Source organism: Carassius auratus, unplaced genomic scaffold (genome assembly GCF_003368295.1).
Source record: "Carassius auratus strain Wakin unplaced genomic scaffold, ASM336829v1 scaf_tig00215316, whole genome shotgun sequence".
NCBI classification, from domain to species: Eukaryota; Metazoa; Chordata; class Actinopteri; order Cypriniformes; family Cyprinidae; genus Carassius; species Carassius auratus.
This window is the reverse complement of record NW_020528035.1, coordinates 2098793-2110897: the sequence shown is the minus strand read 5'-3', so window position 1 is coordinate 2110897 and position 12105 is coordinate 2098793. Positions and strand designations below refer to the sequence as shown.

Genomic DNA, 12105 nt, shown 5'->3' with positions numbered 1-12105 from the left:
TAAATGATTCAGTTCGATTTGGTGAACTGGTTCAAGAAAATCCAGTTAAATCGAGTGATTCGTTTGCGAACCGGACATCACTGCACTGCAGTGAACGCACTCACAACAGACCCAGAAGAGAAGACAATGCTGAATAAAGTCATAGTTTTTGCTATGTTTGGACCAAAATGTATTTTTAATGCTTCAAAATATTCTAAAGGACCCTCTGATGTCACATGGACTACTTTGAAGATGTTTTTATTGCCTTTCTGGACATGGACAGCATACCGTACATATATTTTCAACAGAAAAGCTCTCTGACTAAATCTAAAATATCTTAAACTGTTTTCTGAAGATGAACGGAGGTTTGGAACGACATGAGGGGGAGTCATTAATGACATAATTTTCCTTTTTGGGTGAACTAACCCTTTAAGTTCACTGACTTTAATGTAGACAGGTTACATTTGTAAAGACCAAACAAAATCAAAAACTATTTAAAACTATATAAAAAAGTAGATGCACTACCAACAAAAAACATTACATTGAATTTATCTATTTTAAATATTGAAATATTCTTAGTATATACTGTAATTGTTTGAATTCATAATTTCATCATGTTTTAGTATTTCTCAGAAACATAATGGTTTTCAACAATGTACTATAATTGTTGTTGTAGTACAAAAGTATTATTTTCAAGGGTTATTCATTTACTAATTTACTGCAGAATTAATTGTTCAGATTCTAGTTCAAAGATTTTCATTTTGTCTTCTCAATGATTAAAATCCAGACAGTTTTCTTCTAGAAAGACAAAAACGTTCAGGTGGAGAAAAAAAAAAAAATGTTCAGATTCTACTTCATCAAATAAATAAATTAATAATATTAAGGACTTATCCTGAAATCCTTATTCTATGTGCTAGAAACATGGTTCAAATGATGTAATCAAACAACAACGGTATATATTAAAATATTTCCATATTTAAAATACAATAATTTAATGTAATGTTGTGTTGGTAGTTGGCAGTATCTACGTTTTAATAGAGACTGATATTTCTTTATTAAAATTTTTACACTAAATGTAATTAATAATCCTTGAAAATAATACTTTTGTACTACACCACTACTTGTTGGAAAACACAGGCTGTTATAGAAATAACTACTGTACACTGTTGGAAAATTGTTATATTTCTGTCACACTATTTAAAAACATTACTCCCAAGAGCTCTTGAGTGAGAATTCCTTATCAGCTCCAATGACTCATTAAGCACTTTTGCCAGAGGGCAATGACAAATCGTGTTGCTGCTTAAGCAGCCAGACTCTGGTGTTAGAATGTCATATGGATATACAGTAAACAATGTCACATGGTCCAAGTGGAGAGTTTGAGAGCAACATGTCTCAACATGCCCCTTCTAAGGGGATTCCCCTGCCGCTTGCCTCAGAGAACTCCACCTGTCTTTCACATAACGGTCCCACGCGGACTGTCTGCAGGCCCACAAATAAATATCACCGACTGCATTCAGCTCAATAAAAACCGATATAAAATAACAAAGAAACTCAACCTAACAAAGTTCCACAGGTCTGAGTCATGAAATGTGGATATTCTAGAGCCAACAAGATGATTTTGGAAGGCAATGTGAATAATTCCACTGTATCTGTGACACAGCCAGTGCACCATTAATTGACACCATGTGTTAGCGATTTGGCACACACTGAGAATTCTCAGTTGTTTTGCACTTCCTCCAATCTATCCTCTCACTGTATAAAAAAATAAAAAAATAAATAATGACTACAAAATATCTCTGACTTCTCCTCTTTCAATATTTACTAAACAGAACACACTTAGACATGTCTCCCCTCTGTCTACAGTACATCCGCATTTATATTCCACAACATTTCATATATCAGATTGCATCTGTCCTAATGCTCATGTGTATTTTATCACATATATTTGTCAAAAAATGTCCCCAGGGTACGTGCTATTCCATTGCAACCTGAGTTCACCTGTTATAGAAATGTCCAGAGATGGGTGGAAACCACTCCACAGTAATGGAGTCTTGTCCCTGTTCTACCACTTGGGGTGACATGGGGACTGGAGGGGGCCGGTAGTTGGGTTGCCAGGTCTGGTAGATGAGGTCCAAGTAGCAGTGCATGCGAGCTACCTGGTTAAGTGTAAAGGAATCAGTGCAGTCGTCATCTGTGGGACAAATGGAGTGAACGTACAGTTATTTGGCCTAGTTCCTGATAGATCCATAGCACATTAAAAGGCTTTCCTGTTAAAAAGGTCAAAGACCAATATAAAAGTAAATTAATGTTTTAATATTTGACAGTTGGTAATTTGTAAAATTAGTAACAGCTACTGTAAAATAAATAATAAAAAAAGGTTGCGTAACGTGGAAAATCTATTCAAATTTCCAAGTGTTCCATAGTTAAAAACTTTTAAGTCTATCAAAATCATAATATCAATAATAACATTAGAATGGTTATAATCGAAACAAAGAGTGAAATAAACCATTTTAAGTTAGATTGTTTAACAATAAACTAAAAATTGACTGAAAAGACACACACAAGGCGTGTTTTTGTGCAATATCAGGACACAACTCTGTATAATGACATGGGTATGACACAGGTATTACCAGGATAAGGTGACTTATGAGGACATAACCCATGTCCCCATTTTTCAAAACACTTATAAACCATACAGAGTGAGTTTTTTTGAGAAAGTAAAAATACACAAAGTTTGCTGTGAGGGTTAGGTGTAGGGTTGGTGTAGGGCCATAGAATATACAGTTTGTACAGTATAAAAACCATTACGCCTGTGTGATGAACCCACTTTTCACAAAAACAAACGTGTGTGTGTGTCTTTTCAGTCATATTTTAGTTTTTGGAACAATTCTTCCTATTAATTAACTACTTATAAATAAACTCCTCAATTTGCTGCCTATTAATAGTAAGTATGGTAGTTGTAAAGTTTAGGTAAGGCATATAGGATTAAAGGATCCAAAATATGGTCATGCAAAATAAATCATTAATATGCTTAATAAGCACTAATATCTAGCCAATATTTAATTTAATCAACATTAAATAGGAGAGTTTGCATAGATATGTTTTTACCTGCATAGCTCATGTAATTATTGTAGGGAGTGTGAACGAAATTGCGGTTGCCACACGTTTCGTTGCCAGGCTCAGGGTCCCTGCAGTACTTGTATTTCGGTGTGGGATTGGTGTCTGCACACAGATCTCCAGTTTCCAGTGAAGGCTCAGTCTCTAAACATGCATCATTGCAGGATTCGATCTCCGAGATGCCCCTAAACACATGGTACAGTCCCAGACTGTGACCGATCTCATGGATCATGGTATGAGTGTGGCCAAACGTTCCGTAGAAAGATGGATTCAGAACTATGCCACCTAAGAAGAGGCGAGGAAAAGTACACAGTGTAAACCCTAATGTGCTTGTTCTTAAATATTCAGGATTGTTTCTTATCACTTGTTATAGATAAGTAGGTTATACTATGCAGTTTGAAAAAGAAGAGTTACTTTGCAAAAACCGATAAATGCCACGTAAAAAAAATAAATAAAATAAAAAATAGCTGACTGCCATGCATTAATCTCCCCATAAAGCACATTCTAAACATTTTGAATCACTTGTTATAGATAAGTAGGTTATACTATGCAGTTTGAAAAAGAGTTCATTTGCAAAAACCGAATAAAAAAACAATAAATGCCGGTATTTGCAGTTCATTTGCCAAAAACTATAAATGCCACGTAAAAAAATATATAAATAAATAAATAATAAAAATAGCTGACTGCCATACGTTTATCTCTCCATAAAGCAAGTTCTGAACCCTAAACATGTTTTGTCACAAAAGCCGGTATTGTCTGCCTTCAGGGCATCGTGAGTTAACGCTTTACCGTAAAAGCCAACAAACATCCTTGTTGTTTGTGAACAGTAGCTGATAAGTCTTTTTTAGCGAATCAGCACACAGTAGCCTATTCAGGTCAGTTGAAAAGCTGATAGTCTCTTTGAAAAGATGCACAAACTGAGAGGAGTTTTGTCAAAGCTGACTAAAATTGATTGAGGATGGATAATTCGATGAACTTGATGAACCTGTACATGATATCTTCTTCAGGCCATAAAAAGAAAATAAATGCTGAAACTTTTTCAAGGAACCTTGCTAAAGCAGCACATTGCAGTGGTGAGGGAAAAGTTCCCTGTATTGCATATAATCAGAACAACAAAGTTTGTCAGGCATCTACGTTGTCAGTTGAGGAGGTTGTTTAACTTCAATTGAATTTAAATTCAACATGAAATGTGCAGTCATCTGCTTTACGAAAAAATGACTGTTGGAGTTATCTGCTTTTTCTTCTTCTTCTTCAAAAAAAAAAAAAAAAAAACCTCACCTGTTCATGCAAATGAACTCTGCAATACAAATGCATTTAAGAAAAAGAACGGTATTGGTTCCCAAGCTCTCTTACTTTTTTTTTTTTTTTTTTTTTTTTTGAATTAGCGGATTGAAAGCTAAAAAGTAAAATATGCTATTTTTCACTGGCATCTGGTACTGACCAGGCCTCATTGAATGCCAATAAAAAGTTTTCAGTCACTTGCCTAATCAATTTTAATCAGCCAGGACAAAAAAAAAATAATAATAATAATAATAATTGCACAATAAGTCTTGCAGAGGAAATGCAACAAAATTGTAATTTTGGTCATATTCACTTGCATACATTTCATGTCATTGTATCAGTTACGCTTCCGCTAAGACTGCATTTATCCAATATTTTATATACCTAGATGTGTGAGTGCATCCTTGTCCCATGGCCAGGTGGCAACTCCAGCAAGGTCCTCATCTGAGGAATTGGCGAAGAAGATATTGAGGTGCGTGGAACCGTCCAGCTTTAGGATCTCTTTTACCTCTTTCACATCCAGATAGGCCCTGGAGTCAGACATGGAGACACATGTTGACAATGAGCACAGTGTCTATAATGTAAACAGAACAAATACGTATGCGTTTTAAGTTACTGGACATTTTTTTTTTTTTTTTCATATATTCTGTGGAGAGTAAATATGTTCTTGCATAATAAGTACTCTGATAACTGATGTCTCCCGAAGCTCAACCGTCATGTTACATGATGTAGTCCTCCCAACAAGGTTACAGAGTCCAGCACTGGTGGGCCTCATTTAATTTGTCAGCCTTATTTGACACTCATTATGACACACTAATGAATCTAAATTCCCCCCAGTGCAAAGTTGCTGGAAAACTTGTCTTACAAAGGATAAAACAGGATAGCTACTCACTTGGAATCATATGAGATGCTACGTTAAAGGGATGATTGTCAGTATCTGTCTGTTCTTATGTGTGTAGCATACTGACAAGTGGTCGCTGTGGGAGTGATTACCACAATAACAATTCCTGTTTGTGCAATTCCGTTCTTTGACTGCTGTAGAGACACTGACTTGAGATCCTTAATGATCCTCAAGACTTAAAGTCCTGTTTTAGATAATGCAAATCTTGTCTATTTTCCCTTCACCATAAAAGTTAAAATTATCACCATTATTTTCCCTATATTGCAAATTATTTGCATGCAAATCAAATCAGTATAGAGTTTTGATCTTTCATTTGCACTCTTTCTACTGTGCCAACAGAGAAGCTGTCCAGCAACTGTTAACATCACTCTCAAGAATCCATTACAACCATGTTCTCTCTTTCCCCAGTCTGGTCTGCATTAACTTTTTTTAATAGCAGGCTAGGAGACCAAAACAGGTGTGCAAATGTAAGTGTCTTTCCAAAGACAGGTGCTTTTATGAGCATGTAGCTCCTTCGACTTGATGTGCTAAGAGCCCGTTTTACACCAGATCACTCCATTAGGGCAAAACCATTAATGTCCGTTATGTTTATGGGCTCCATTGGCACTTAGAGTTCACACAACTGTAAAGCACCTTATGAAGGACCTCCCTGAGGTGACCCATGTGACAACTCAGGAAACCCCATTCATCAATTAACCCAATAGCCAAGGGAAAAGCATGGACGTCACATCAGAGGCAGATGATAATATAGTACGGACTTTCACCTGTGACTAATCTCTGGACTAAAGCCATGACAGACATTTTTCTTATTGCACATCAACAACATGCCCAAAATGGACAAGGATCCACAATGTATACAAGCATGTGTACATGGTGTGGATTTACACAAGCATTTAACTTTTGGCTTATGGGTTAACCACAACTGTGTCCAATGTATACGCCATCAAATCTGATCAGTGATCTTATGAAGGTAAAAACACAAATGTCTCCTTACAAATGGACTGTTTTCTTGCAAAAACAATGTGGCACTGTAAACATTCTTCAAAAAGTATGGATAAATAACTTTCAACACGTGCTTAAAACATGTAAGACAACATAAGTTGATATTGTTCACATTTTTCAGAGACTCAAACCCGATGTCTCCGGTTAGCTAGATTTCCAAACAAGCAAAGTGGTAACAGGCACCGGGTCTACAAAAATAAACGACCACACAGCCATTGCTGTGCCACGCATGTAGCACAGTGTTCATCCAGAATTCCACAATTAAGAAGGAATGTTGATGAATGTTTGCGGTGAAGCCATCAGTGTGTCTCACTAGAGGTCCCATAATCAAAACAAAATAAACAACCACTTGGGGTGGTTATCTAATAATTCTTCTTCTGTTCTCACTCTAATCTTTCTAAACCATCTTTCATCCATCAGTTGCAATATTTCCATTGAAATCTCAGGTTTGGCCAACTGCTGATTTCTGTTACTGGATTTGATATTCAGCGATAAACAGTCTCTTGATGATTGCGATGGGATAATATTTGGGAAAAACCACCTGCATGTTTTTCATGACTGATGTCACCTCATAGCCCGCACGCAGAGTCATTTGAAGAGCTTTAAGAATGCTATTGGATGTGATTCTGCGGTCTGGAAAGCGTTCAAAATGGCTAATAGAAAACATTGCTTTCCTTTGAAAGAGAAGCTCAATTAAGGCATGCAGAAGAAATTCAAGGACAATACTGGAATACTGGGATGAATCATACAGATCAAAACAAAGACGTTACAAGGTTGTTTTCACTTATCAATTCATTCAATCTTTTCTCTCGACATGGAAATGTTTAAAGTTTTCTCATGAACCTTCGTGCACTTCTTTAAACAAAAGTTTATGAATACATTTTGAAAACAAAATTGTTACTTGGTGACCAGTCTAAACAAGAATCAAATAAGCTTCCTTGAAATGTTGGCTTTTACTTGGCAGTCCATCCAACTTAAAAAAAAAAAAAAAAAAAAAAAACCTACTTCTTAAAGCAATAATCATCCATAAAACAAATTGCATAAGTTGGAATTACTACAGTACGTATGTCTTTGGGAAACAAATTACTTTTGTGAAACAAATTAACGTAGCTATATCATATAGTCCAAAAGTTTAACCAGACCTTAATCATTGGAGGAATTGTAAACATGTTGTGCTTTCTAATCAGTTGGTTCAGGTATTCAGACTTAGAAATCCAATTTCCTTTTTCTCTTTTGGAATAAAATACCAGTTTTTTAAACTCTGAGAAAATCACCACACAGCAGGCGATAACAGTTACTCTAGAGGAGGGGTAACCAACCCTGCTCCTGGCGATGGACTGTCCTGCAAAGTTTAACTCCAACCCTAATCAAACACACCTGAAGCAACTAATTAAGGTCTTCGACTCGCTTAAAAATGAAAGGCAGGTGTGTTTGATTAGGGTTGGAGTTAAACTTTGCAGGAAAGTCAATCGCCAGGAGCAGGGTTGGTTACCCCTGCCCTAGAGGGATCCTTGATAAAAACATTTTTCTTGAAGTGCTTATGAAAAGCCAGAAGAGATTTAGAATCAGAATCAGCATACACAGATACACATCTGACATGAGAACAGAAAAAAAAAAAATAGTAAGACTTGACAAGAGAATTATGTGTATGAATCCAAAACAGTAGATTTATAGATTTATGAAGATCCCACTCTAATAACTGAATAGTTGGGAAAGGCTCAGTAATAATCTACAGTTGCCTTTACAGATTACCTATAGCAGTCCTTCTCAGCCACTGCACATTTTGGATGTCGCACTCAACTAATACACCTGATTGAACTCATCAACTTATTAGATACTGTAAGACTTGAATTGGGTGTGGCAGATAAGGGTGACATCCGAAATGTGTCATGGTGGGGGTCTCCAGGACAAGTTTGAGAAGCACTGGCCTGAAGCAGGAGTAGCCAACCCTGCTTCTCTGGGGGCTACACTTTAGTTCCAAGCCTGCTCCTACACCTGGATGTTGTTTCAGAGTACTCCTGAAGACTTTGATTAGCATATTCAGATGAGTTTTATTGGTGTTGGAACTACACTCAGCAAAGTTACAAAAGCAGGGATGCTACTTATGACCTAGACAGACATGGGCACTATCTATAAATGCTATTCAGCCTCCCTCTTTTGAAAAACTTTAACACTACTGAAATGTGGAGATAGATCTGGAGTTTTAGAAGAAATGTTAAGCTACATAAATCCATACCAATCCAATCCAATCCAGTGGTTATGAATCTGAAATCAAAATGCAACTAAAATATTAGCCCACTTTGCAGTATTCCATGATTTTTCAATCCTCCAACTCTGGGACCACCATCCAGAGTTTAGCTCTAGCCATAATTAAGAAAAAGAAAAAGAAAGTCGTGACATTTGCCAAGTATGGTTACCCATACTCAGAATTGGTGCTCTGGATTTAACCCATCCAAGTGCACACATACTGCAGTGAGAAGTGAAAACACCATGAACACACACCCGGAGCAGTGGGCAGCTATATATCCAGCGCCCGAGGAGAAACTGGGGGTTCAGTGCCTTGCTCAAGGGCACTTCAGCCACAGATATTGAGAGTGGAAGAGAGCACTGTTCATTAACTCCCTCCCACCTACAAATCCTGCCAGCACCAAGACTCGAACCGACGACCTTGGGGTAACTAATCCAAGTCTCTAACCATTAGGTCACAGCTGCCCCTCTGAAGGACCAAGCCAGAGTCAAACAGACCTGAACCAGATTATCTCTTGTGGATTTCTGGATCTTTATTAAATTCTGCGTTTGGTAATAAATATTTGTCTTCTTCAGGCATTCCTGCAAATATTGTGACAAAATAGTTAATTCGTGGCTTTTTTCTCCCTTAAATGAATATCCCCACTGTCAATCTCCTCTGCCTGGAGCAAGAGGATCGCTCCCTCAAGGACCACACAAGGGAAGTTTTAAACCTGGCATACCAAACTTACTACCTGGACAGCTGCCTCTGTACTTTCTACTATGTCAGACTCAACACCTCAACTAAGTCCAAGCTCTCCAGGGAAGGTCCTCGTCATACCACTGACTTCACCAGGCTCCTTTGTCCCTCTGGTTCCACCTTGGTCAGCCGTTGACCATCCATTGCTAGAGGATTCCATCTCTCTGGCTCCTCCTTGGACCTCTGTTGTTCTAGTTTTGCCACAGTCTTCCAGGTCGCATGGTTGCATGAGCTGTTGACTCTGGCTTGGTGCTTCAGACCCACGGTGTCACCCTGGCTCTTCAGTTCTCCGTCTCCTCCCTGGGCTCCCCAAGTAGCTTTGTCTCAATCAATCAGACCCCTGGTGTTGTTAGCTTTACTTCCACCATGGCTCCTCCCTCCATCGACTCTGTCGTCGACTGTAATCCATGCTCTGCTCTGGGTTCATACCTGGCTTCTCCTCCCCTTGCTCCTCTCTTCATCATCTCCACCCTGGTTCCTTTTTGTCATTTCCTTATCACAGTACCGGCCTTTCTCCTGCTACACACCATCCTCTAGAGGCCCCTCCCTCCCTCCTCAGTTGGATCTTCTGCAGCACAAGGACACACCATTCCCAGGGGGGCATAATTTCATCAACATGTTAGTTTCTGTTTCATGGACTTTTAGTTTGTTTTCATTAGTTTCATGGTTGGTTTGTTCTTGTTTCACTTATCTTCATTTTGGCTACGTTCACACCGCAGGGCTTAATGCTCAATTCCGATTTTTATTTTTTAATTCGATTTTTTTGCAAGGCCATTCACATTTCCAATTAAATGCGATCCATAACCACTCCTGTTTGAACGTGAAATGACCCAGAAGTGACCCACATGCGCAGAAGAGTACTCAAAGGTGAACGACGTCACTCGTTGTTAGCGGAAGTAGTTAATGTTAAACATAGATGTCAACAACAGTGTAGTCAACAGCGGAGCTCTTTTTGCAATATTAAAGTTATTTCACCAATGGAGCCAGCACAATTACAATCTTCTCGTTTTAAGAAGAAAATTAAAAAGAATGTTTTTGGCCATGGGGTTTTGTGGAGCAATGTCGGTACAGAGAAACGTGTGGGTGTGGAGTCACAGGCAGGAGTGGTGGGATACTGATGTGAGTGGCTGGCTCTTCTCGTTCCCGCCTACTTCAACGCAGAATTATGGCGTTTGCAGCGTATCAATGATGTCCGGGTCGGATACATGTGGCCTGGCCGTTCAGACAGAGGTCGCATTTCAAAAGATCGCATACGTATCGGATTCAGGACCACATACCCAAGTGGCCTGGATCACATTTGAGAAGATCGGATCTGTGTCGTTCAGACTGTCATGAAAAGATCAGATATAGGTTGCATAGGGGCAAAAAAATCGAAATTGGGTCATTTCAGCCTGCAGTGTGAATGTAGCCGGTGGCATAGTTACTAATGACATTAGTTCATTCTGTTCAGCTGTTTAGCATTAATTTGCCTCATTTGTCAGTGCATTTAAGTTCAACCTTTTCCTGTGTCCATTGTCAAGTCTTGTCTTTGGAACCTGTGTTGTTTCTGTTCCTGCTGTGGATTTCTTTATTAAACGTATCTTTTTCTTCTTTGGGCATTCCTGAAATTATTGTGACAGTAAGAAAGTAGCCATCCCAGAGCCGTAGTGGACACTAAATAAACTGCCATTAGTTGAAATATGTTTATGTAGTAAAGATAAGAATGAAGAAAATTGCCAAAATATTTCCCACATGTGTATATATATGTGTACATGTGTATATATATATATATATATACAGGTCCTTCTCAAAAAATTTGCATACTGTGATAAAAGTTCATTATTTTCTATAATGTAATGATAAAAATTAAACTTTCATATATTTTAGATTCATTGCACACCAACTGAAATATTTCAGGTCTTTTATTATTTTAATACTGATGATTTTGTCATACAGCTCATGAAAACCCCAAATTCCTATCTCCAAAAATTAGCATATCATGAAAAGGTTCTCTAAATGAGCTATTAACCTAATCATCTGAATCAACTAATTAACTCTAAACACCTGCAAAAGATTCCTGAGGCTTTTAAAAACTCCCAGCCTGGTTCATTACTCAAAACCACAATCATGGGTAAGACTGCCGACCTGACTTCTGTCCAGAAGGCCATCATTGACACCCTCAAGCGAGAGGGTAAGACACAGAAAGAAATTCATGAACAAATAGGCTGTTCCCAGAGTGCTGTATCAAGGCACCTCAGTGAGAAGTCTGTGGGAAGGAAAAAGTGTGGGGAAAAAACGCTGCACAACGAGAAGAGGTGACCGGACCCTGAGGAAGATTGTGGAGAAGGACCGATTCCAGACCTTGGGGGACCTGCGGAAGCAGTGGACTGAGTATGGAGTAGAAACATCCAGAGCCACCGTGCACAGGCGTGTGCAGGAAATGGGCTACAGAGAAGCAGCACTGGACGGTTGCTCAGTGGTCCAAAGTACTTTTTTCGGATGAAAGCAAATTTTGCATGTCATTCGTAAATCAAGGTGCCAGAGTCTGGAGGAAGACTGGGGAGAAGGAAATGCCAAAATGCCTGAAGTCCAGTGTCATGTACCCACAGTCAGTGATGGTCTGGGGTGCCATGTCAGCTGCTGGTGTTGATCCACTGTGTTTTATCAAGGGCAGGGTCAATGCAGCTAGTTATCAGGAGATTTTGGAGCGCTTCATGCTTCCATCTGCTGAAAAGCTTTATGGAGATGAAGATTTTGTTTTTCAGCACGAACTGGCACCTGCTCACAGTGCCAAAACCACTGGTAAATGGTTTACTGACCATGGTATTACTGTGCTCAATTTGCCTGCCAACTCTCCTGA

The 12105-nt window shown here is 38.6% G+C and overlaps 1 protein-coding gene across 1 annotated transcript in view; it reads right to left on the bottom strand.

Annotated features, from left to right (window-relative positions):
• pappaa (pregnancy-associated plasma protein A, pappalysin 1a) overlaps positions 1-12105 on the bottom strand; it is a 102217-nt gene that overhangs the window by 81655 nt on the left and 8457 nt on the right. Inside the window, exons 4-6 of the mRNA XM_026259935.1 lie at positions 4762-4907; positions 3088-3381; positions 1978-2170 (exon numbers count right to left, since the gene is read on the bottom strand). Of these exons, the coding sequence (XP_026115720.1) occupies positions 1978-2170; positions 3088-3381; positions 4762-4907 (633 nt within the window). The remainder of the gene's footprint in view (positions 1-1977; positions 2171-3087; positions 3382-4761; positions 4908-12105) is intronic.